This window comes from Trichoderma asperellum, chromosome 3 (genome assembly GCF_020647865.1).
Source record: "Trichoderma asperellum chromosome 3, complete sequence".
Taxonomy (NCBI): domain Eukaryota; kingdom Fungi; phylum Ascomycota; class Sordariomycetes; order Hypocreales; family Hypocreaceae; genus Trichoderma; species Trichoderma asperellum.
The window spans coordinates 3376266-3401338 of record NC_089417.1 but is presented as its reverse complement, the minus strand read 5'-3'; the positions used below and the strand labels follow the sequence as shown (position 1 = coordinate 3401338).

The 25073-nt window shown below is 49.0% G+C and overlaps 10 protein-coding genes across 10 annotated transcripts; 5 read left to right on the top strand and 5 right to left on the bottom strand.

The window, feature by feature from the left end:
- Positions 1-276: 276 nt before the first annotated feature.
- TrAFT101_005716 (uncharacterized protein) lies at positions 277-3352 on the bottom strand. Its single transcript, XM_024906701.2, has 5 exons — positions 3277-3352; positions 2687-3059; positions 2059-2603; positions 625-2003; positions 277-524 (listed from the first exon to the last, which is right to left on the bottom strand). The coding sequence occupies exons 1-5, from the start codon at positions 3285-3287 to the stop codon at positions 412-414; spliced, it is 2421 nt and encodes an 806-aa protein (XP_024760212.2). The 5' UTR covers positions 3288-3352; the 3' UTR covers positions 277-411.
- Positions 3353-4270: 918 nt separating this feature from the next.
- TrAFT101_005715 (uncharacterized protein) lies at positions 4271-5248 on the bottom strand (the record flags this gene model as incomplete). Its single annotated transcript, XM_024900160.2, has 1 exon — positions 4271-5248. One exon carries the CDS (start codon positions 5246-5248, stop codon positions 4271-4273), a length of 978 nt encoding a protein of 325 aa, XP_024760211.2.
- Positions 5249-6170: 922 nt separating this feature from the next.
- On the bottom strand, positions 6171-8051 carry TrAFT101_005714 (uncharacterized protein; the record flags this gene model as incomplete). Its single annotated transcript, XM_024910975.2, has 3 exons — positions 6171-6952; positions 7007-7929; positions 7991-8051. The coding sequence occupies 3 exons, from the start codon at positions 8049-8051 to the stop codon at positions 6395-6397; spliced, it is 1542 nt and encodes a 513-aa protein (XP_024760210.2). The 3' UTR covers positions 6171-6394.
- A 1337-nt stretch (positions 8052-9388) lies between these two features.
- On the top strand, positions 9389-11156 carry TrAFT101_005713 (uncharacterized protein; the record flags this gene model as incomplete). The annotated part of the gene is made up of 4 exons (XM_024902529.2): positions 9389-9479; positions 9552-10345; positions 10401-10550; positions 10638-11156. 4 exons carry the CDS (start codon positions 9389-9391, stop codon positions 11154-11156), a joined length of 1554 nt encoding a protein of 517 aa, XP_024760209.2.
- Positions 11157-11250: 94 nt separating this feature from the next.
- Positions 11251-11871, top strand: TrAFT101_005712 (uncharacterized protein; the record flags this gene model as incomplete). The annotated part of the gene is made up of 2 exons (XM_066127574.1): positions 11251-11430; positions 11770-11871. 2 exons carry the CDS (start codon positions 11251-11253, stop codon positions 11869-11871), a joined length of 282 nt encoding a protein of 93 aa, XP_065983685.1.
- A 976-nt stretch (positions 11872-12847) lies between these two features.
- Positions 12848-13715, top strand: TrAFT101_005711 (uncharacterized protein). The gene has a single exon (XM_024908136.2). The coding sequence runs from the start codon at positions 12850-12852 to the stop codon at positions 13474-13476; it is 627 nt and encodes a 208-aa protein (XP_024760207.1). The 5' UTR covers positions 12848-12849; the 3' UTR covers positions 13477-13715.
- Positions 13716-16145: 2430 nt separating this feature from the next.
- On the bottom strand, positions 16146-16441 carry TrAFT101_005710 (uncharacterized protein; the record flags this gene model as incomplete). The annotated part of the gene is made up of 2 exons (XM_066127573.1): positions 16146-16201; positions 16336-16441. 2 exons carry the CDS (start codon positions 16439-16441, stop codon positions 16146-16148), a joined length of 162 nt encoding a protein of 53 aa, XP_065983684.1.
- Positions 16442-16901: 460 nt separating this feature from the next.
- TrAFT101_005709 (uncharacterized protein) lies at positions 16902-19581 on the top strand. Its single transcript, XM_024901911.2, has 4 exons — positions 16902-17378; positions 17500-17808; positions 17887-18639; positions 18709-19581. The coding sequence occupies exons 1-4, from the start codon at positions 17321-17323 to the stop codon at positions 19251-19253; spliced, it is 1665 nt and encodes a 554-aa protein (XP_024760205.1). The 5' UTR covers positions 16902-17320; the 3' UTR covers positions 19254-19581.
- A 393-nt stretch (positions 19582-19974) lies between these two features.
- TrAFT101_005708 (uncharacterized protein) lies at positions 19975-23274 on the bottom strand. Its single transcript, XM_066127572.1, has 3 exons — positions 23189-23274; positions 22329-23135; positions 19975-22061 (listed from the first exon to the last, which is right to left on the bottom strand). The coding sequence occupies exon 3, from the start codon at positions 21916-21918 to the stop codon at positions 20446-20448; it is 1473 nt and encodes a 490-aa protein (XP_065983683.1). The 5' UTR covers positions 21919-22061; positions 22329-23135; positions 23189-23274; the 3' UTR covers positions 19975-20445.
- Positions 23275-24391: 1117 nt separating this feature from the next.
- TrAFT101_005707 (uncharacterized protein) lies at positions 24392-25021 on the top strand (the record flags this gene model as incomplete). The annotated part of the gene is made up of 2 exons (XM_066127571.1): positions 24392-24514; positions 24944-25021. 2 exons carry the CDS (start codon positions 24392-24394, stop codon positions 25019-25021), a joined length of 201 nt encoding a protein of 66 aa, XP_065983682.1.
- Positions 25022-25073: the final 52 nt, after the last annotated feature.

Sequence of the window (25073 nt, the reverse complement as noted above, 5' to 3'; positions counted from 1 at the left end):
TACGCCAATCAAATGTCCCCTTCTTTTGCATCAGGGTATTTCTTACATGCACGTCTCATTTCCGTCGACCTGCGCTGCAAGCGCCTCCATCACACGTCTAATTCTGATGAGTGTGCTCAGATCAAAAAGAGCTTGTAAGACAATGCCTCAACCCCAAGCGAGCTTCTTTCCCTAACGGAGAGATACGAACTACGAAGCAAAAGAAAATGAGGATCCGAGATCACTGCTACCTATTGATAGAGTAGATGGTGATATTTCGAAGACTATCAACAATTGTTGGCCCATTATATATTTTGTGTCATAGATGGTATAACTTCAATTTGCTGTCTATTCTTTCCAAGTAGCGGCAGTACAAAGATTGAACATAGATAGTTCTAACAAAACGAGAAGCAAGTAGGTGGGAGTCGGAATTTATTTAATACTCTTAGTAGCCTTCTCAACGGCGTGGTTGATAATCTCGGCCCATTTCAAACCATTGCTGTAATTTTTGGCGTCAATGCTCTCAACGAGGCCAGGATACACAGCTACAAAAAGTAAGTTAGTATCTTTGAATTACCTAGAACGCCAAGGCAACTAATAGAGGGAGAAGATAAAAAATAGAAATCGGAGGGAAAAAGAACTTACCACCTGCATATCCAGTCCACAGACCAGGAGCAAACACAACGTGCTTAAACCAGCTGCGGTTATCTAGACCGCCCTCAAAGAGGAAGTGTCTCTCAATAAACTTGTACTGCTCGTTCACTATGGCGATGGCGTATCCTAGCTTGGCCTTTTCAATGATGTTCCACCATGGAATGCCATGTTCAAGCTTGTCTCTTGCCCATGCAGCTTTTTCATCAAGCTTAACAGCCTTATCTCTGAATTCGGAGATTGAGTGTCGGATCTTCTTAAGACTTTCTTCAAAAGCATCTTGGCTTCCAATCACTTCTTCCGATGTGACGCTACCTCTGATTGCAAAGATTTCAGCTTCAGTGGCAAGTTCGGTATCCACAGATTGAAGTTTTGCCTCGACTTTGTCGAGATAACCATCAAGCGCATCTGCATACTCAGTGGCCCCGAATGGAATGATGATTACATCAGTAAGCTCTCCGATGAGTATTCCCAAAACCTGTGCCATGGTCCTGTGGTAAACAAAGCCAGGGTCGGCAAATTCGCTCATCCAATGAAAGCTGTCGTAGTTGCTGTGATAATGATAAACAGGGCCACTGCCGTTGCCGCCAAATCCGATATCGACACTGGGGATGCCAGCGTAGTCCTGGAAGGCAGTGAAATCGCTTCCACTACCCATTGTGCTGATTTTTCCACCCCAAACATCTCCCACAGACTGGCCTGGGACAGACTGATCGGGCGATGGAACAAGATGCGTTGCGTCCCGAAGAACCTGGTTCAACAATGGCGCTGCAGAAGCAGAAAAATGCGGTCCAGAGGCACCACCATCGACATTTACATATGCCACGTTGGCTCCAGAAAGCCATGGAAGGTACTCCTCAACCCATTCTGTGCTTCCAACCAGGCCATACTCCTCTCCGTCCCAGCTGGCGAAGACGATGGTTCGAATAGGCTTCCAGCCTGCTTCTAAGGCTTTGCCAATACTGCGGACTGCTTCATTCAGGACCGCCGAGCCGCTGTTGGGATCAGATGCACCGCCGACAATCCAAGCATCTCTGTGGTTACCGATGACTACGACTTCGTTAGGAATCGTGCCATTGATGATGCCGATAACGTCCCATTGAGGCGTGGTAACATATTCTTGTTCGTTGAAAAGGTTAATGACAACATCTTCAGGCGAAGGGCCAATGTTGTACTTGACACCCTTATAACCCAAGCCGAGATTCTTAGTCCAATATTTGTTTAGATCACTAGCTTGAGGGCCATGGCCATTGAGAGCCTTAAGTAGAGGGATAGCGTCGGCATATGATATGGGAATAGAGGGAATCGACGGAGTGGTCTCATCAGCTGGTGCGCGAGGGACACCAGGCTTTGAAGGATAACCAGGTGTCGTCCTGTCATCGAAATTAATTTACATGAGCCAAATGGGAGATATCAATAAATACTTACGGGTCACCAGGACGTGAGCTCAAAAACTGGACACTTCCACGCTGCACGCTGCTAGGGTTTCGCGCTGGTCCTTCGGGATAGGCCGCATAGCCGTTTTCTTCGGTAATTTCACCATCATCGCCCGGGTCGCTATATATCAAGACGCCGACAGCGCCAAGCTCCTGGGCACGCTTGACCTTGAGGCCTCTGAAGATTCCCCCATACCTGGCGATGGCAATCTTTCCCTTGAAGTCGATACCGGCAGCAACCAGATCCGCGTAATCTTGGTAGGTTCCATAATTGACGTAGACAAATGAACCAGTGACGTTTCCGCTGGCAGAGTAACCGTGAAAGGTTGGGATCTTGTCCTGGGCAGAAGTGGTGGGATCGTCTTCAAGAACATCCTCAGTTAGGGATGCCTTGAACGCGACATCCCAGGATTTAGCGTCGCTCGACTTCTCTAGCAAAGAGACGCTGTGATCGGAGGGATAGTTGATGTAGACGTCATAGGCGACAATGCTGGACTTGATGCCCCATTCCTCCCATCTCTCTTTAGTCCACTCAGCCTAGAAGTATAGGTTTTAGCATTTGTAGTGTTGTAAATCGCCATCATTGGCAGACGGCGCATCACTGAGTTTAGTTGACTTACCTGTGAATAATTCTTACCGGCAAGGTGAGCTCCGGCGGTGTAATAGCGGCTCCATTCTTCAGCCTTCTCCGAAGAAGGCGTATCGAGCAAGATCTTTTGCAGCTCCTCGTGAGACAGGCGCTTGCCCTTGTGGCCGTGATGGCCGTGATGCGGGTGGTGAGGGTGACGGTGGCGGTGGTCTTGCCAAGAGGGCCAGATGTACAGGGCCTGAAGCAGGAAAGTTGCAAAGCCGCAGAGCAGCACGCTGGCGCATGCGATGGTGCAGAAGCGGCGGACTGTGTTGTGAGGATATCTCCTGCGCGGTGCCCCGACGCGCACTGTCTGGATCAGCGGAGTCGACTCGTTGGCCATTTTTTCAGGCTCGGCCGACGACCTTGTGAAGCATCAAAGTTAGTCGAGATGGAATAATGAGCTGTTGACGCTATTTGGCTGTTTCGTAATCCTCACAACTGAGGCGCGGGGCAGGTGTTGCGTAAGTCGTTTCTGTGATTCGCTACGCCACATGCCATCGGCTTTGGGTGGGTGTGAAGCAGTGGCGAGGCAGGACTGCTGCAGGGGAAACGCAGGACTCGATCTAAGACGGCACTTACACCTTGCCCATGCTGGGAAATCAAATTTGCAGTCTGGAGCTCAGCCCAGACGTCATCTGCAGGATAGGAAAAGGGAGAGAAGAAGAGAGGGAGAGAAAGGGAAGAGGAAGAAAGGAAGAAAGAAGTGCAAGGGACTGGCATAGGCCATTACTCCGAAGCCGAGTTGCGCATCCATGATCCGCGCCCTGATTATGACAAAGCTGCCGCAAAGCTGCCTGCTAAACGGCATATTGCCTAATACGTACTACATGTACATGGATACACTCTACATGCAAAGAGTAGTAATGCTGCAATACAGCCGTACGCCTATCGAAATACCGCTGGGGCACTTTGCCTATCTTATCGCCATGTCGACGCAAAGGTTCCTGAGAGCACGCAACGACGTCACGCTATTGCGAGGCGCTATGAGCTCTCCCGCCTGATTGTGCCGCACGCGAGAGGAGCGAAAGTGGGGAGCTCGTCTTGGAATCGGGTAAATCGCAAGGGGGAGAAGCGATCAATCATTTCTGGCGTACTAAAACCTCGACAGCCACGCGGGGATAAGATGGCTTGGATGGGTAGCCGTCTGCTTAGTCACTAGGATGGTTGAGCCTGCATTTCGTGCATCTGCTCATATATATTTGATATATATGACTGATGATAGCTTGTAAACTTGGCCAAGTCGACGTGTCTGAATCAGTGCTCGCGGGACTCGACCATGTAAGTTGTTAGTGCCGGCGGGTTTTGGTTTATACATGGCATTCCTTATGGAGACTTTGATCAAGACATGAAATTAATCCGAAGCAGCTTGTTGGAGGCAAATGTCTCTTTTGCACATCGAGGAAATTGAGTCTTAAACTCGATTCTGGTCTGTGCCAGTTGAACAGAACTCTTGCTGTAGACCCTATCTGCACTTTGATAATGGCTAATCTACCATTCACCATGAAATTCACAGATTCGTTCGATCGTCTTTGTTGCGTTTCCCTTCAATGCACTCGTTTTCCCGCAGATGCAATTACTGGCGGCTTTCTTGTACAGTCTTCTTAACACTGTCGAAAAAGCTAGTCCAACCATTGTATCCAAAGCGCTTCAACAACTCCAATTCCCTTGCATCGTCTACCTTGCTGAGGTCGCTCTGCTGATTGGGGTCATCTGCAGGCCAAGGTCTGCTCGGGTCTAGTTGACGGAAAACGCTGACCCAAGTGTTGAAATTAAATATGCCCGCGAAGCCGAACAAGCGTTCGTTTTTCACATCCTCTTGGGTCAAGCCAGCAATATGCAAGAGCGCTGTATCGTCAGCGTCAACGAAATATGAGCCGCCGAAGCCTTGAAGAGGAGCGAAATGGCCAGCATCTTTCCAGAAATCCATTACCCACTTGCCTGTGCTGCCTGACTGCTTGGGATGAATGATGGGACCAACGATGAAGCAAGGCAGGACGGAGTTGACGACGAGCTTGGGCTTCTCTTCGCGGGTGAATTTCCAGACCTCCTGCTCTATTTGTGTCTTCAGTGCCGAATAGACATCCCAAATACGATCCGGCTCGTATGGAGGCGGACGCCAAGCAGCTGCAACGCTCGCCTCGTTAAAGGCGGTCTTGTCGACCATGAATTCCTTACCCAAAGTTCGGTTCAACGCAGCCTGGTTGCTGCTTGTGAAGACAAATCGCTTGACGGACGGTTCTTTGGTCGCAGTTTCTAACAAGTTCCTGACGCTGTTGACCATTGGGGTGATGATCTTGTTAGGGTCAGCTCCGAAGCTCATGTCTCCTGCAGCAGTTATATCGGGGACGAGGGCCGCCTCAAAACTCGCAAACGGATAGTAGTAAGCCACGGCCTCTTTAATCCAAGTGGCCTTATCTTCTGAGCGGACCGTACCGCGCACTTTGTATCCTAATTTCACAAGATTAAGAGCGATGTGGGAGCCGATGAAGCCACTGACTCCAGATACAAGCACTAATCCCCCAGGGGGGATAATTGTAACAGTGGATCCCATATTGTTTCTGCTTTATAGAGTTGACAAGAAGATGAATGAGGCTATCAAGAAAGGGGTTTGCGAGGACTATAATTTATTGCGTTGTTGCCGGAGGCACGTAGCATCGGAAGGCGTAGAGTCAACCGGACACATTAGCATGCATCAATGGTGATGGGCTTCAGTCCCAAGGCCAGGATGTTATGTGCGCTTATGACCTGTGAATTACAAGGCAGATCCGCATTAATAATCGAGTATATGCGATTTTTCATAGTATTTATTAATAACGTGCCGGGAACCAGCGATTTCTTTCGAGTTTGCTGTGACACAACACTAGAGCATTCTCATGGAGCTGGATGCGGCGTGTCGGACCTGCTAGGACGTCCATCCATCTCCGACCGTCCACCACACTCCGGATTGGAAGCAGCAATACTTGGTCTGCAGTTCTTTGGAATCCATAGCATATGGCGCAATGGCGCTTTTCACATGTTGTGATTACAAATGGTATCATCTTGGTCAACAAGTTGCTCCGAATATCTCCGTGTTGCTGCTAAGAGGAGCAAATGCTAACCTTTGGTCAAGGTAAGGGAGGACCGCTTTGCCGCAGCGCCTCGAGCAGAACCTTGGTTTTTCTCTCAAGCCACAGCCGCATGTTTCAATGAAACTGCATTATTTTTCCTTCCTTTTGATATGTGAACCTAGTGAATCTCTACGCAGAGAGGCGATGGCCGTTTGGTTAGCATCTCCAATTAGTTCTGACAGTATACAGCACATCTCAGGAAAAGTAGTTACACATAATTAAACGACAACGGAGGAAGACCGCCTCATATAAATCTTGATCAACAATTTTTTTTTATTTTTTAATAATTCCTATTTTATTTGCTTCACTTAGCTCTGTATAAATATTTTCCTCCCTCCCAAGATATGAGTATATCAAATGCTCAATAATAATCTTAATATTCATAAAAAAGGTATTCAATGTCTAAAGCGAGAAATTCTCTATAACGTGACCTAACGTATGGGGGCTTTATTAAAACTTTACAAGTTCCCGCTGAATGTGCTTTGATACAAGGAGTGAGCTAATGTGAGTACCACTTCGGCTGCTTTCTAGCCGTTTGGGATACTCGCCAAGTGTTTACCGTATCCGAAGACTGACCGAAATATTTGACACTACACCTTGGCGGATTCGTATTTGAGGCGAGTTTTCAGCTCATAGATAAGACTGAGGACCACACCGAGGCCTGCTAAACCAACTGAGAACCACAGTGCACCGCGGTAACCTTTGAGCTTATCTTCTGGCGTCAGTCCTCCATGGTTGATGTTGTTCTCGATAGTGCCGGCAAGGCCAAGCCCAAGCGAGATGCTGTAGTTGACGACAGTCATGACAACACTTGCTCCCATACCCTGATACTGTTGTGGAACAGAGCCTGAAAAGATCATTGCAGCTGCGGGAAAGGAAGTATCCATTCCAACAGTGATGATGAGGACGCTGAAAAAGTAATACGTCCAGTAAATCGAATGCGGGGGTCGAGTAGCTGCGAGGATCGATCCAACGAGATACGCAATTTGTCCGGTAATCATGATCCATGAGGCGGGAATCTTGCCGACTAATTTACCGACAGCAAGGGCTGAGATCAAGCCAGAGGGAATGACAGGAATAAACCATGCTGCCATTTGAAGAGGGGTATTTCCACCAATGTTGAGTGCAACAAGACCGATATAGAAGACCTAATTGGAGAATTAGTTGAAAAGTCTTTGGCAATACTAGACAGCACAACATACCCAAATACCAAAGCAGGCCCATCCTGTTGCTGTACATGCAAAGACAAAAGCAATATCTGAGTTGAATGCAGCCAGGGGCAAAATTGGAGCCTTTGCCCAGTAAATCTCGATGCAAAAGAACGCTGTCGCAAAGAGAACGCCAAGGATCAAGCAAACATAGACATAGGCTTCGTGCCAAGAAACAACCACAGCCTGGTTCCACGCAAAGTTGAACAAGACCAAAGCGGTGACTCCGGTAAACATTCCTGGGATATCCAAATCCTCGAGCTTTTCACGCAGTGATTGTTCTTGTTTTGGCTGCACTGCTTGAGGAGGAATTGCCCATGCAGCAAAGATTGCCACACAGGAAAGCGCAATTGCCTGGCTCCAGTAGATCCACGGCCACCAGGCCAAAGCAAAAAGCCCTCCAAACAAGAAACCTGCAATGGCACCGAACGGTGCTGAGCCGCCGAACCAAGCGAATGACATATTCATTCGCGGCCCGGGAGAATACGACTTGCCCAAGATGCCGAGACCGTTGGGCAAGGTCAAAGCAGGACCCATGCCTTGAAATACACGAGCGAAGACGAAGAGAACGTGCGATGAATAGACTGCCAGCCCAGCCACCATAGACCAGAGGGAATACCAGGCCATGCCAATGACGAACATTTTCTTGTTGCCAAACTCGTCTCCAAGCCGTCCGCCGATAAGAATGAATGTGCCAATCGTCAAGCTGTAGCCAGCAATCAACCAGGAAAGCTGGCCCTGGGAAGTAATCCCAAAGGATTCTCCAATTATGCCCACCGTGGTTAGGGTGTTGCCTAAGCCGACCTGGTTCGTGAACATGGCTGTACAGACAGTTCCAACGAAGAGAATCTGTCGTGGCGTGGAAAGATTATCTGCAGGATATACATTTTGCTGTGGCGGCTCCTTTGCTTCAATGTCTAACATCTGTCAGCCAAAATTCATGCTCAAGATGGAGTCTTCCCTCAGGCGCATTCTCACCATGGTTTGAGGGAGCTTGGGACGGCGGGTCAACATCAGAAGATTCTGGTGAGGATATCATGGTAGGCAGGGTGGTGCAAAATGCAGCTGTTAGCATTGGAAAATGGGGTATACGAAGGGCCAGGCCTTTTAAATGAGTTCAATTACCTTCCATGTGCAAGTCACACTAGCAGTTCCTATGCGCATTAAAGAGAGATGCGACTGGAGTTTGTAAGCCTCTAGAGTTTGTAATCCACGACCAATCAACTCCTCGTTTCTTCAGATTCCTCCGGAGGGGCTAGTCCAGTGTCCTCCGCTCCGGCTGGTGAGGCGATACCGGGAGTGGATCTACAGATACATGGGCAATGGGCAGGGTTGATTATGGCCATCTTCAGTCCTCCTACAGGCTCGCAGGCGTGGAGGCTCTATGGCGATGTTTGACTTTGTTCTGTCCAGACCCATATGCAGCATAGAATCTTACCGTTGCCGGTTGGGAAACAGCAGTGATGAGTATAGTAGCGCCGGTAGGAGCCGCTCCCGGCGCCGCTATGGCCGGGGCGGGTCCACAAACGCTCAAGTTCTTTAGCAGTCGTAGTAGCTGGACGATGGCACTTCTAGTTAAAGTATAACGAGTCCCTGCTTCGGAAAGGGGGGCCATTTAGCGCCGGAGTTGTTGTGCCTGGATTTCGGAGCAAGATGGTCGTCACGTGTAGCAATTTGCACCACCAGAACATTGAAACCAGACCCCAGTGCTGGACTCGCAGACGACATCCCAACGCATTAAATGAAAACAGAGCTGTTGGCAGAATGGCCAAGGGTCCACCCGTATCATCGTTAAATTTTGACAAGAAGCGTTGAAACTATTCGGTAAGGTAGATCAAGAAGCCGTGTTGCTTTGTCTGCAGCCACATCAGAGGTGAACGAAGTGGCCAATTATTTGTTCCTATGAGTACTCCAGGCTTGGATGTGATCTTAGAGTCGCCACTGTTGAGAGCGGTAATTCCCCGTTCACACTGTATGGCTTACCATGTTGTAAGAAATCTACAGAGGGACTTGAAGGACAAGGTCTGAAGCGAAACAAAGAGTCATTTTGGTCTAGCCCAAGATCAGGAGCTGTAATCATCAGAATGGTCAGCAAAAGATATTGAATCAAATAATGGCTGAGAAATTCAGCACTTGACAGCACTTACTTATAGAATATGCCCATATCTCAACTATTTCGACCGAGCTTGCTCTACTCAGCATCCTTTGTAGTTGCCCCAAACGCTGTTTCTCATGCCCTTCCATGCTAGCCGGAGCGGAATTGATCTAGAGCGCTTTACCCAGTTGTGCATCTGCCATTAATAATCCGCAACATCGAGCGTCCCACCACAAGTCACCAACCTATTACCAATTCACCCTGCAGTGATGCATCAAATAATGAGCGTAATGGGTCTCCCTGGTCCAGACAGTAGCGGTCTCGTTGAAGCTATCCTGACATGCGAGCGATGCTTCAAGTCCTACCAGCGGCGTGCGTCTCTTCTTCTGCGCACCCTACAATTCTCCTATTGTCTATTGCCTATTGCTAACAAATTCCGTATAGGCGACCTGCTAATGCGCCATCGCAGGCGCTGTCAAGGCCCCAGGAAATTGGTAAACCGCCGCAAAGCTTGCGACGCCTGCGTTCAAGCAAAGGCGAAATGTTGTTACACCCAACCGACGTGCTCACGCTGTTCCAGGAGAGGAACACCGTGTGTATATGTCACATCTCCCGCAGCATCGACTTCAGGCCCCTCTGAGCAAAGAAACGAAGCTGCAGAAACACCAAACTCAAATCTTCAACCAAGGACGGGGCCTTTGGCAACTTCGAGCCAACCATTTGACCTCGAACTTGCCGCTTGGGAATTTTCGTCCTCCTCATACCCTCTAGAGTCTTTCGACATGGCCTTGGCTGAGATACCAAATTCATCGCTGATACCACGCCAAGGCTTCACTGGAACAGAGCTGTCCGTGCACAAAAGCCCTGAGTTCTCATCGTCCAGCCAGGCTCTCTCACAGCCACCTGCGTCCATGGGAGTCCCAGTTCCCACGCCACTTGCGGCATCTTCCAGCAATAGTACGAGATCATCCGCAACATCTTCTCCATCATCTTCGGCTCCCTCCAGCGTAGTGCATATACTGAGCGAATATGCCTCCCTTCTAACCAAGGGCTACTTCTCTTCTCCCTTCCTTCACCATTCACAGTACTCGCAATACAGCAGCGCAAACCCTGACATGACAATTCTCCCCCTCACCGCAATGGCAATTTGCTGCGCCAGCAGTATCAGCCTCTCGGCTGAAAAGACATTTTTTCGACGTGCCATGGATGCTGCTCGAGAGAGACTGATTGGCAGTTTTGTAAGTGCTTCCGAGACTTGACTGGACGCTGACCACGTACTGATCGAGCACTTAGCCCTCCTACCAATGCATGCAAAAATGGGACGCACTACATTCCATGCTCATTTTTGTGTGTATGGATATGAAATATATTATCGGTGATGAGTCCGAAGGCTGGAAACTCACCCCACCAGTGAAAGGGCTTGGTTCGCCTTTTCTTCTAAAGGTACGGGCACTTCTAGCCAAATTCCGTTTCCTGACCGCCCCCTTTCCAAAATGTTAAGCAAAATCTCACTTTCAATGCGCTTCACAGATGACGGAGGGCTATCTTCAGTCATATCCAGAAATTCGGAATCACGATATCAACGTCTTCTCAGATCCAAAGTCAAGTCCATGTTCCGCGGCAACCTCACAATGGGCCCGTTGGAGAATCACGGAGACAGCAAGGAGGACAATCTTCTTTACTAATATGGTCAATTTCTACAGTAACTACGATCACAAGACGGGAAAGCTGTCGCCATATTACGAAGCGCTTAATGACGATCTCATCCTTAACATGCCCCTGCCTTGTAATCATGCCGCATGGTTAGCGCGTGACGAGGAAAGTTGGAGCTTTGCAATGAAGAGTCATTCACCTTTGGCCAATTACCATTCACCAGATTTCAATCACCCTGGAAATGGAGTTTTGTCCTCAGAATCATGCCTGAAGAGTGTTCTTTCCAAATTCACCAAAGAACAACTCCAAGCCGAAATTGGTAACCAAATTGGCCTCGGCGATTCCGACGACTTACGACGCTTCATTATTCTTTCTGCCAGCGAGCAATTTACTTGATTACCACGGTTCCAAGTCGGCCAGCAAGTAATGATCTCCAATTCTTACGAATCGATACGTTCGCCGTGAATCATAGACGGTGGTCACCAGGAATATGAAATGGGTGAAGGTCGAATCCAACTGGAAGACCATCCGGTTCATTGACAAAAATGGGCCCAAGAACCTCATCTATTTTGGCAGGATAAGCGTTAAAGCCAGAATCCCAACCATTATTCGGTATCGCAACCTCAAAACTTGGAGTACTAGCCACTCCTCTCAAATAGACATCGACCAAGTATAGCACTCTAACAGAGACATTTCTGGCGAGGGGTTGAAGAGTATACTCCAGCCAGTCTTGGGTGTTTTCTGTAATAGTAAGTAGAGCATTTTCAGGCGTAGAAGATGGTATTGTGTTGTTGAATATGAGATCAGTTTTGTAAGGAAGCACTGCGTATGACGTGACATTGATAGGACGATAGTGCGTCTCCAGCTGAATCCCCCCCCCCCCCCCCCCCAAAAAAAAAAAAAAAAAAGGTTGTACCGAGGCTCTGCAACTCGCTTTTTGTCTTAGTCCGGAGAAAAGAATCACATCCTTGCCCGCTACTGATTGAATGCGATTTGTCTCTGCCGGTAGGGTGCATTCCGCGTCGGCAGCCATCACAGTGGGATTATGGTGATCTTGATCTTGAAAGACGGTAGAAACCAGATTAAGAACAGTGCCTCTTACCATTCGTAGGCGATAGGTCCTTCCAGGCTCAGCCTCGATGACCTCTAGGCCACAAGTGGTCTCGACTGATGAGTGTCATTGTATAGTCTCAATAGTTTCTTAATAACCAACATATCTGACTCAACCTCTTAGATGTTTCATCACGAACACCCACTACAAAGACTACAAGTCTCCAAAGTCCGTCTATGGATACAGCTGTGGCAATCTGTATTGGTTTTGCATAATATTATTTTGGCTCTGTTCAACCGACTTGAGTCAAGTCTGTTGCTGCCGCTTGGTTAGGGTAAGTCTTAAAGACCATATATAAAAAGATGCCCGCAGCAGGTAGCTTTACATGCTACCTCAGTATATCCACCAATAACAACTAAGGTCTGCCATTCATCGTGGTAAGTTGTGAAGCCCAACGTTCGGGCGGTACAATTGCCGATATACGTGGAACTTCAATCTCGTGGCGGACATGTATTCTGAGTATCGGAAGCAGCGGAAGCTTGTATTATTACTTGAAGACGATAGATAGGAGAATCGGGTTAGAGGGCTGCAGCGCTGTTTCGTCTTCCATGTATCAAAGTTTACATACTCAGAAGTAAGTTTTTATAACCCCTGAGGTGGAATGCATTATATAGTCTTTGACCCTCCATCTCTTGAAGATCGGCCAAAATGCCAATTACAAGGAAAGTTGTTTAGCGCGAGGCGTTAGAACATAGGCGAATAGCGTCAGCCACGAACGCATCATGTTCAGCCATAAACTTCTCAAGGGACCTCAACCATGTTGCTCCTATAAGATATATTCCAACCTGCTTTGTTTAAAGTTAGCCTACCAGGAGTATAATCACACATTTGGAATGCATGGAGAACTTCACTTCTATACACAACTAAATCGAGATCCAGTAGGCATGTCATAATGTCATTGAATACTAGTAATATAAAAGCCACTCGTGCCCCATATGTAAAAAGGCCCAAATGGCTTCTTAATGAGACATTTGGACAATGGGCGAAAACTCCTGGGAAGAGGTAATTTCAACAAGTACTAGCAGTTCAACCGGCGAGTGCCCGACACCTGCAGATGCTCTCTCCACCATGTCCGACACCATCGTCATAAGAGAAAAGGAAACGGACAAAGATAAGCGTAATGCAATCGCCCTGCCGCCGTCCAAAGCAGTGGAGAATCAACCTTTAGCGGACAAGTCACTTATGATTCGAACTACACAAGAGCCTCACCGCATCCTCACCCTCTGTAATGGAGAGTTAAAATTCTTATCTAAGCCCATCCCTGGAGGCGGCGCTTTCTGGCATTGTGTTAAGAAGGATGGCTGGTACGGATTCCGCAATACTGTTTCCGGTGCATATCTCGGCCACGACACCAAAGGAAAAATCACAGCGACAAAACCTCAACATGAGAGTGACGAGTATTTCATCATGGATAGGCATGAAAAGGGTGGTTATATCTTACTGATGAGAAATGACGCCGAATTATTGCAAGTTTCTATCTCGGAAGATGGGAGGTCGTTAACCCAGCAGAAGGAGACTGGCACATCTTGGGATTTTATTGACGTCCAGTATATTCATCATTCTATGTCAATTGCATATCCCAATATGACAACGGAAAATCTGTAATGTGCTTTAATATAGTTTGCTTTAATTCCATTTTAGCAGTTATAAACGCATTCTTTTAAGTTTAGGGATATCATTATACGCAGCAGTACTGTACCTCTACAGCAAACGGGTCTGAAAGGACTTTCGCTTGGAGACTAGGTTAGTGAGAGCCGCACGCAGTGCAGTTTCACACTCTCAAGCTAGTCGAAAGTTTTAATAACTAGCTTTATCTAAAATTAATATTCTATAAGCCCATAAACATACATAGTAGTTCACATAATATCAGTTTAATTTACAATATGGATCTGAAATCTCATAGTGGCCCATCTCGGCAGCGACATCAAGAATAGGTAACCCAAGTTTCAGACGAATATTAGGGTCCAAAACTATAAGTGTCTGAGAGCCTCTATTTCCTCATAGAGCCCTCAGTCTTTCAAGGTCTTCGACTGCCGCCGGCGAGGTTGTAAATGAGATGTACGGCGTTAGTTCCCATATTTTGTGATTGATATATGTAGTAAGGGAATTCCTTCGCAACTCGGCCGTATCAAGGCGGTGGCGTGGTGCCCGGGACAGCATGCAGCCGTCAGAATCATGTTGGCTTCCGGAGTAACAGTCCCAGAGTTTAAGAAAAGGCTGCATAAAAGGTTGGCAGCGATTAGCATGCCAAGGACGCAGCCTTTCTTCGTTTAAGAACACGCTGCTTATCTCTGTGCCGAGAAGAGTTTATACTAGACAGGTATTAAGATGGGGGTTTTTGTCAATCGCTGACGTTGTAATCGCTTCTGTTTCAGTGGTAATTGGTGTTTCAGTATTTATTGGTGTAGTTAATGGGGGTTACTGCTACCAACTCATCAGCATGTAATCGCATAATTTAAGCACAATGGCATTTAACCGATGAAAATCTTCCGTAAATGTAGGCAGCCCAGGTGAAGCATCTTGCCGAGGCTAAACCGTTAATGAATGAACATAGTCAGAGTGGATGGCATTGTCATGCTGGTGTCAGTAAGCGTACTAGCTCTTCCTTCAACACCAAACGTTCTAGAAGTGCAATAATACATGTACAACTAAGTTTTTATTGAGAAATATAATAGAGATATTGAAAATTGAAAATGCGATATTTTTATACTAGAAGACATTAAAAAGGGTATCTCACGATTACATGCCACAGAGCGCCGAGGAAATTTAAGAGCAATCTGTAAAAGTGTGTAACCGGTAGCCGATCGAAAAGCGATCATCTATAACGTTTCTCTCAGCTGCAGAACCTTCATCTTATTGCATAGATTCTAGGCGTTGACATATTTTGCTATAGTTTCTGGATGGAGCTCTGTGTAGAAACAGACCATGAAGCCTCCTTCTCGAGAGACAAAGATGATGCTTCCCACTTCAGATAGCATGATCGTTTGTATCGTAATATCCGGGATGATGATTTGAGGGAAGACATCCATAACATCCCGGTTCCAGTCAGAAGTGTCTCCAATAATTTTGATACCAAGAGGCTTTCACATAGCACTGTGTGCGCCGTCAGAGCCGTAAAGGAAAGTTACTGAGTTACTCAAAAAAGGTTGAGAGACATACAGTGACATGCTTCACCCGAAAGTCTCCTCTTTTCCATCTTCTTCCGTCACTATGGCCATCAGATAAGCGTTCGGGTCATTTACTTTCTCTTCATTGACCTTTACGTCCAAGCCCTTGTATCCATAGTCTACTTCCTAGTCATTGAACTTCTTCAAAGCCTCCAAGACTAGACCATTGAATCTTGCCTGGTTCAAGACAGCGCGGTGAATGTGTGATAGTCCAGGATGCGTAGCTGCCACACATCAAAACATCTACTTTGGAGTTTATTTTTAGAACGAAAAATTGTTGAGAAAATTGGCCAAGATTGAAAACTAAGAAGGCTGAAAGTAAAAATAAATGGCCATGATTAATCCGACGAGAATGGCTCGAGGCTGACACGCGTGGATCGTGGCCGGCCTTCGGGCAAGATATTTTGCTACGTTGTATTATCAGCGGAGGGGTACTAGAACTTGACGAAACCCGGATCAGACTTTCTGTGACCATTATGTGGCGAAGCTTAACAAACCCGTATAAATACCAAAGCGGTATTGACATTTCCTTCAACGGCCCGCCACCTGCGCGGCTCCCAGCGCATATGCATTCCCGAGTACTGAATGATATAGTACACCACCTTCGTGGGAATGCGACGGGCATGGTTAGTCCCAACTCTTACACTTTGTGCCTCACATCACAATCACTCGCCCAACACACCGAGGCAGCAGCACATTCAGCCGTTCTACCGGCCGACCAGCAGCCAAGAAGCACATTCATCAGTGCAGAGCAGAAACCCTTGTCCCGCTCCCTGGGCATGCAAAAGCGGCTACAGCTCCGTATTGGCGGCCCACGGCGAAAGCCAAGCCCATCGCGAATTCAACCACCCCCGGCCAGCCCAGCTCCGCCCAAGGACTCCAGGTTTGCTGAAACAGGCAACGCGGGCCATTAATTCGCTCGGTGACGGGCACGCGGGGCAGCAGAGTCGCAGCACCTCTTCCGGGGAGCTTATTGCGTCGTCCCCGCCCTGGAGAGCTGCAAAGAGTCGGTCTGGCAGTAGGATGTAGGTACAGTAGTATTTATTACGGGCAGTCCTGGAGCACGTATTTCCAATCATCCCTTCTCAGCCCTCAACTGAGACTTAACTAGCGCCCACACACCAACTTTTGTCTCGCGGCTCCCGCCAAGGGGACGATCTCCGCTGTCGGACGCATTCGAGTGTCATGGGGCTTTGCTGTCCATCACAAAAGTGACGGGATCGAAAAATCAAAAAAAAAAAAAAAAAAAAAAAAAAAGAGGTCAGCTTTTCACTCTGCCTCCCATTCGTTTTTGTACATAAAAAGTCGTGTAGGATGGCGGGCCTGCGATCGTCGGATAGCTCTGCTTCGCCAGTCCAATCATTGACTCTGCCGCCCGCCGTTGCAGGAAAGATGAAATGCATCTCGGCTCGCCTGCAGCACGGCATCGGAGCCGAGCGAGGAGGGTCTGCAGTGCAGCAGCATGTAAGTCGCCGAGCTTTTACACCATGACCATGATGACTCTCTCGCATGCCCAACGTACGTTGTGTACTTTTCGCTCGTAGACTTTCCCTAGCAGTGCAGATAGATATGTGGTATACAAAGGAAAGAAAAAAAATAATACAGTATATGTAAGGGCTTGTTGTTCACGCAAACCCGCAGACGAAGTCGTCCTCGGCCATCCAACCACCCACCCACCCATCCATCCCGCCAACTTACATGCACAAAATCGGTCGTAGCGTTTCCGAAGCGCCTAGTGGCTGGCTCCGAAGCCGAAGCTGGACTCGCCATTGCCATCCTTGGTCGTCTTCACCCGCAGGGCGCTCCTGTGGCTGCTAGTGCATCGGTGCAGATGACTTGACTAGCCAGGGTGGGACCGACGATATTATCCTGGGCGCTTTAGAGCACGGCTAAGACTGTCCCGGGGGTGGTGTTGACAAACTTTCTCGCCGCCAATGATTCTCACTTCTTCTTCACAGCTTCAAGCTCTCACGCCCGCTCTCTCTCAAGTCTCACTCGCCTTAAACGTCGAGTTCTCGCGTGTTCCTCAGCGGCGAGCATTCGTGTTTGCTTCCTTCATTACGCCTTGGTCGAGAGCGCTTAATTCAAGCGTTAGCAGAGGCATGTTCTAGCACGAAAGACATTTTCACTACTTTCTTTACCTACCTCTTCCTCTCAAAATTTTAGTCATATGAACTGCCGCTGATCGCCTACTGTTCACGGTATTTCAATTTTTTTTTTTTTTTTTTTTGTTTTCTTCGTTTTCAGCGCACTCTGTGCAGCAGCGCAACAATACCTTCACAATGACCAGAGACTCCGCATCTAAGCCGAAGCTGCCCGTACAGCAGCTGGCAATTCTAGGTAAGCCTGTCTTATTAGAGCATGCATCGCAGCTTGAAGCGCCGCCATCTAGTCCAGATGGCCAAGACAGCAGACTCCAGTCGCAGTGAATTCGTCCATGTGCTAATAATCTGAATCACAGCCGTGGCTAGATTCGCAGAGCCCTTGGCCTACACATCAGTATGGCCATACCTCCCCGAAATGATTCGAGGCTTTGGCGTCAAGCGTGACGAGGTAGCAAAATGGGCCGGCGTCACATCCTCCGTATTCTCAGTTTGCCAGAGCATAACTGCCGTCCCATGGGGCAAGGCGTCCGACAAGTTTGGCAGAAAACCAGTGCTCATCTACGGACTTATCAGCACTATGATTTGCTTCATAATATGGGGCATGTCGACAAGTCTTACCATGGCCATTGTTATAAGAGCAATCATGGGTGGTGGCAATGGTAACGGTAAGCTTTCGTCTATTCTGTCTGAATTCAATCCTGAAAACTTGTAAGCAAATTACTGACCTTATTGTTCTCACATAGTCGGTATCATTAGGACCATGGTCGCTGAAATGGTCACGGAAAAGGAGCTCCAGCCAAGAGCCTTCTCCATCATGCCTCTCGTTTGGTCTCTTGGCTCAGTCGTCGGCCCTGCGTTTGGTGGATTTTTCGCCCAGCCGGCCAAGCAGTTTCCCAATGTCTTTGGCGACATAGAGCTCTTTAAGAAGTTCCCATATCTCCTACCCAATCTCTTGGCCACTGTTTTCTTCCTCATCTCTGCCACCAGCGCGACGCTTTTCCTCAAAGAAACGCTCGCCGACAAACACGGCGAGAGAGACTGGGGGTTGCTGGTTGGAGAGCGCCTCACTCGAGCCTTTCGCCGAAAGCCACAGCTCATTGCGCAGCGCCGCAGGTCATTCGTCGATGGAGAGGCTACAGCACCGCTTGTACCAAGCAGAATCACACCTAAAAAGCCCACCTCGAAGAAAGTTTCTGCCGGAATGAAAGAGGTCTTTTCTTACCAGACTACGATAAACCTCATCTCATATACCTTTTTGGCCTTTCATTCGGTTGCGTACGATCAGAATATCACCGTCTTCCTGGATTACCCTGTCATACCTCGCACCCCCGAGAACACAAAGTTCCCCTTTTACTTCACAGGCGGATTCGGTCTCAGCTCAGGTACCATCGGAACGCTTTTCACCATCTACGGCATCACTTGTGGCTTGATTCAATTTCTCATCTACCCCCCCATGGTGAACCGCTTTGGTGTTCTCAACTGTTTCAAAGTAGTTTGTAAGTCAACCACGAAAAAAAAAAAAAAAAAAAAGGGAAAGAAATGCCCCGTAACTAACTAGTTGGCAGCTGTCATGACACCGTTCGTGTACTTCATCACTCCGTACACTTCATTACTTCCTACACCCGCGACGCGTTTTGCTGCCATCCTCTTCGTCATGATGCTCAAGGCATTTGCCATCATCATCGCCTTCCCCTCCACCACCATCCTCCTGACCAATTCCGCCACATCGCTCAGCATCCTCGGCACCCTCAATGGTTTTGCCACCATGTTCAGCGGCCTTGGCCGAGCCTTTGGACCCGCCTCCACCGGCCTCGCATTCTCCTGGGGCGTTGAGCACGGCTACATCGTCTCCGCATACTTCTTCCTGGGCGTCGTTTCCGCCATTGGCGCCATCCCCGTCTTCATGATTGTCGAAGGCGATGGACCCACAGCATCAGCGTACAACAGCGACAACGAAGAGGGTGAAGAAAACGCCATTGTTCTCGGAGACGAAAGCCCCATCGACGACTACGAGGATGAGTCAGACAACGAGGCCAGTGCATCATCTCCTCTCCTCGGCACAAGCCGCCGAGGCAGCCCTTACAAGGCTACAAGCACTGCGAATAATTAAGCATCTATAAAAGCCTTACATGCATATATGCTCGTAAAAAAAAAAAATTACGCTACTTACGGTGCGAGAGATGAAAAGAAAAAGAAAGCGAAACGAAAATGAAAATGAAAACGAGAGATCGGGCAGTCAGTTTGTAGAGGAGAAGACAAAAGACATAAAATGCTTGGCCACACATAAAGTGGTCCTCTGATTGATTGTCGGACGTTGATATACGACTATACACGTACCTACTATGCACTGAGATATTGCATCGGTACTGGCGTTGGAAAAATGATTCTCACATAGTAAATGACATTTATATACTAATTTTTTTTTAAAAAAAAAAAAATATATGACAAAAAGATTAAGTATCTATCTGTACGATGAGATGGGGGGTCTCGCCTCTTTCTCTTTGGTCCCCTTCACTTCCGCTGGTGATTCATCGTGTCAGCAACTCTTGAAGCACTTACCATGACGTAAATAGGCAGATGACCTGTCGACTATCATGGATACCCTCATGCAAAGACTCCCATGGCTAGGAGCTACAAGCCCGGGATTAAAAAAAGGACGATTCCAGACTGAGATTAGCACATGCTTCTCTTTAGCTTATTCCTGGTGCAGTCTCACCGACTTGGCTGGAACAAATCGGCAAGTTGTCACGCGTCAACCACAAACACCACATGCAAGCCCTATTTATACGAAACAACCGTAGCGGACATGACAAATGACATTTTAAAAAATTGTTCATTTCATTATATTTATACATTTATCTTGAACATCTGCTATTGTAGAAATCATGACAGCATCCAGTACTGTCTAAATGCTTGGAGGCTAAAAACCAGTATAAAACGAAGATGGAAAACAACCTCTAAACAACATCTTGAAACAGAAATACCTAATTCAATGCTAGTCGTTCACACCTTTTTAATACAAATAAGCGAAAACACACACATAAATAAAACAAAAAAATAACACAAACAAAAAACTCCAAACATTTTCCAAGTCTACATCATGTCATGTTTTTCTCTTTCTTTTCATGTTTCATGCAACAAAGGAAAATTGTAGTCGTCAGTACGCGTGAATACACGCCAATAGAGATATCAGATGAAAATACACATCATAAAGCGTTAAAACAGGAACAAAAAACAAAAAACAATTCAAACACATAAACATTCACACGCAAAAACCAATAAAAGTGGTTTTTGAGAGGTTGTTAGTGATGGCGTAGAGGTATATTATCGTGGGCCGGGAACCCTTCCCTATCATGCCACTCCCACTCGTCATTGTTGCTAGGATATTTCTTATAAGGCTGAGGGGCTTCGATGGTGCGATAATCTCGATTATCGACGTGATGCCATTCAGGGACGGGCCACATCGTGGTAGGGTTGTTGTTGCTATTGTCGTAATAATGATAGTTGTTCATATGTGTTGAGCCACCGTCCATTGGGGCATGGTCAGCTGCAGGAGGCGCTGCCTCATCCTCATGGATAAAACGCTCTAGGTCAGCCTCCATATCACGCAGCCGAAGGTGTTCTTTCCCAACCCAGTCATCGATTATTTCAGCGATCTGGCGGAACCCTTCCGTATGGCCGCCGTGGTGTCGAGCTTTGATGCCGCACGTGATGAACAAGAAGCTGTGAATCATTTCGTGTAAGAAGGTAGAGATGAGAAGACGGCGGTTGTATTTTGTGTCTTTGAGGATTGGCGATGATAACACGATGAGGGTCTCATACCCTCCTAGACGAATGCTTCGGCGTAGAGCGGTCGTGCCGACAATATGGCTCTCGTATTGTGGACTAGCCGGGTGGCTCCAGTCCCATGTGACTCTTTGTGACAGCCTATTCGCGAAGAAGAGCTCGTTTGCGGCAGAGAAGATGCTCCGGAGGGCGTCGTTGTCGAGTGGGAAATCTGCCTCCCTAGACTTGGGGTTGATCAAGGCTTTGAGAATGCGGCCGTGCTGTGAGTCTCGATGCCTCCGCCGGCGGATATCAGCAACATGCTTCCGCACAAGTCGGGCGGCAGCGAGATCACTGAGTAGCGGCGGGTGATCATGATGCCCACAGTCGCCCCCCTGGCCGCACGGGGAGTCTACAGCAGATGTGTCGGATGATATGGATAGACCAGACTGCGTACGCTCCATCGGGGCTGCCGAGTTGAATGACGATGGGCCGAAGCCAATGCCGGGTGCTGGATGCGGTGGAGGTGGAAACCCGCCTCGGTGGTCCGGCGACAGGCCCGACGGTGGGGGCGGCGTCGGCGGCGGAGACGGCTCCCGTTCTCGGATCACCAGAAAGGCGAGGTTCTTGACATGGACCGAACCAGATCCATCTGCTGTCGTGGGAGCTGAAGGGCTGGGATCGCCGCCGGAATGCTCGAACTCGCAGCCGGCAGCATGATGGCCCTTGCCGTGGTAGCCGATAACGCGGCCCCAATCGTCCAGACGCGGCCGCTTAGTGATGCCATAGCAGCCCGCGTCGCTGCAGGCGGTGGTGGCAGCGCTGCCGTCCGCGTAGACAACCCGTCGTTTGCTGCTGGGACCGACTCCAATGCGGCTGCTGCTCGAATAGCTGCTCGAATAGCTGCCGCGCTTGATGTAAGCCGCCGCCACCTGACCAGCAGGAGTGGAGGATGAGGAGGCGGCAGCGTCACCAAGCGGATTTCCCCCGCCAACCACCCAGAAGGCCATTGAACAGCATAGGCTCCAGCCCACCCACCAAGGAGACAGCTCGCCCAGTCTGTTTGAGAGGATGTATTGGCTGGTGCGGTCGAATGTAGTGGCAAGGAGGCTATTGCTCCGCCGCTGGACAGCCGGTGCGATGCAAGATCCTGCTTCGTCGTGTTAACCGTTTTCTTCCTCTTCGCCCTCTCTCTCTCTCTCTCTCTCTCCCTGGTGCTCTCCCCGAATGAACGACGAGTGTGCTCTGGCGGAACTGGAGAGTGTGGGAGGGGAGAAGTTGTGAGCTGGCAGACTGAGTTGTCTAGTAACTGGGGACACCGGTCACGGAGCAGCAGGCCCAGACAAACCGAGTCCGCCACCGTCGGTGTGGGATGAGGGTGGATTTGGACTGGCAGGGAGGGACTGGGGGACGTAGATACCTGAATCACAAACTGGAATCACCTGCCGGCTGCCATAAGAATAGCTGAGGAGGGAGGAAGCCGGAGAAAGAAAGAGGAAACACCGGCAAAGGGGGAAAAGAGAGAAAAGGGTAAAGAAAAGAATAACGGTTATCCAAAAATACTCTGCAATGCTGAGAAAGCAAAGGAACAGGGGGGAAAGGTGTGCCACGGGCGAAAAAGCGCAGACCAAGAAATCGCCTCAGTCAGTCATGCAGCAACCAGCATAGCGCGTAGCATTAGCGAAGGGTCCTGAACCTTTTTGGTCTCCAGAAACAGAAAAACGAGAGGCAATTGTCGTCAAATCACGGGCGCCGGCTGGAGAAACCCTGCATGCCAAAGCCAGCCGCAGATGGACACGACAAGCGGCGCACGTTTTTGATCATCGCCTCGCTGGCTCTTTTATGCCAGCCAGCGTGGACAGACGTGATATGCGAGTGCGGGCTTGTGTGTGTGCGAGGTTGTGGTGGTGGTGTGTGCCCTGCGAGGGTGTTTGGCCAACGTCTGGAGGGATGATGGGAAAGGGCTTGGCCCCGACGAAGCGACGAACGCGGATGATGCAATCGTTCTCTTTGATTCTGCAGCCTGGGCGGGATTGACTGGTGGGAAGACTGCTTGATTGATAGATGGACTGATTGATGCAGATGGAAGAGATGGGCAGGGAGTGGGATAGAAGGCGGGAGTGGGCGAGGCAGCATGTAAGTTAGAAGGAGAGGCAGATGGATATGTATGTAGGCTGAACAGCAGTCAACCAATCTCTACACCCTCCCAACACACCTACCCGGTGGGCTGGCCGCTGGTCAATACCATTTCTTCTGGGGGCTGTTCTCGGGGAGGCTAACCTTGACGGCTTTCGTTGTAGGTCTGTAGATCTGGTGGCGAGAATAACAGCTGGTGGACTGCGATCCGAGCCTTTAGACCACAGGCTGCCGTTGTTACAGCACTAGCCCTGGCGCAAGCATCAAGAGTAAAAGATGGAACAGGTCCTGCAATGAATCGTAGGCGCTCAACTGCCTGTGCCGACGCTGCGCCCCCACATCTGAGACGATCAGTTAAGGCATGGCCAAATCATCCGATCCAGGGCTGTCGTCCGTCCTTTGCCTCTGCTCTTCTGGGCCTCCGTAATGCTACCACAGGCTGTACTGTCAACTGTGATGCTACCCCATAAACAATGGCCCTTGTTCCAGGCTCCATGGCAATCCATACGCGTTGGAGCAGCTGCCTTTGGTGCTCTGAATCGCCTCGCTACTGGCACAATACTCTCCGTGCAAAACTCTCCGTCTGCCTATCTCTCTTCTCTTCACTTTTGGTCCTCGCCTCCGCCTCACAAGGGCTCTTTCGTGCCTCTTCGCTGAGACTCACCGGATGGTCTTGTTGCCCCTCTTCCTCCCCTCATCTGCCTCGATCCTTGCAGCTGGCTTGAGAGAAAATATTCCATCCCCCGTCTAGGGCCCGCTGCTGGACAGAATCCACGCCCTGTGGGCGGCCATCATTGGGCCGTGGAGCGGTGTATGCAGCTGCAGGATGCAGAAGACATGCACCAAGGGCCGCTTAGTGGGTTCCAGGCTCTCTGCGTGCGGCGATGCTGGGAACAGGCCAGACCAGCACAGTGAAGTTTCTTCACTGCTCCATGGACATGAGCAGAGCAGACGAGAATCGGGGCCGTGGAGGGCGCGCGGCGAAGGGGGTCTCTAGATCCGGAGTTCGGATACTTGGCGGGCTCTTGGTGACTGCGGCAATCCCAAGACCAAATGGTAGTAGCACTTACATGAGCGTGCGCTAATACGGCAGTTGGGAATGCAGCAGCAGAGCTTTGTGTCGCCATCCAACGGCGTCAGTTCTGCGAATTCTTCAAGGAATAAAACTCTACCCAGTATTAGGTGGGTGAGTGCTACCACTACGGACTGCTGCACATGTCGTATTGGGAGAGAAACAGCGTTGAGCCGCCTCCCAGCCAGGACTGGCTACAACACCAAGGCTCCTCTTCTGCATGAGCACTGACGGGCAGCAGTGAACGCACATACTGTACACAATGCGCTCCCACAATGGCACTACAAGACGCTGGTCCTGCTAGCGTCTTCATCTGCACCGCAGTGGAGGCAGATGCAGCAGCGCGTTGGCACAGATGGAATCCTTGCTCGTGCTATTCCCTTGTCCGCCCATCCAATGTGAGCTTTGTGATACAGCAGCAGCAGTACTGCTGAACATACTTCTGCCATCTGCCCTTCGCATCACAGCCTGCAATCTGCATCCGAGCTTTGTTCTCTTCTCTACTCAAGCAGACAGCAGGCAGCACTGCACACATCAACCATTGCCGGCAGTCGACTCCAAGCTACCGACATGCAAGTCTCGTGTCTCGTGTCAGATGACCGGCCGTGGAAACGCCAAAATCCAACATCATCCTCTTGACCTGGGCGTTTCTTTTGGATCCTAGGTATTTCACCCGTAACCGTAATCTTTCGCCACCTCTGTTTGTGATTTTCTTTTCCTTTGTTCTGATTTTTTTTTTTTTTTTTTTTTTTTTTTTTTCACTTTCCATATTGAGGCCGCATAATTTTGAACCAGCCACACACAGACTCGTACCGTGGACTTTCTAGGCGGATGTGTCGACGGGAAGGAAGTACAGCGCTGGCCACGTCGTCATAGGACATGATGCGGCTTTCAGCGTCCCATGATTGGCTGCCTGCTTCTGCCTTGCCCACCGAACGTGATCATTTAGGGAATTCG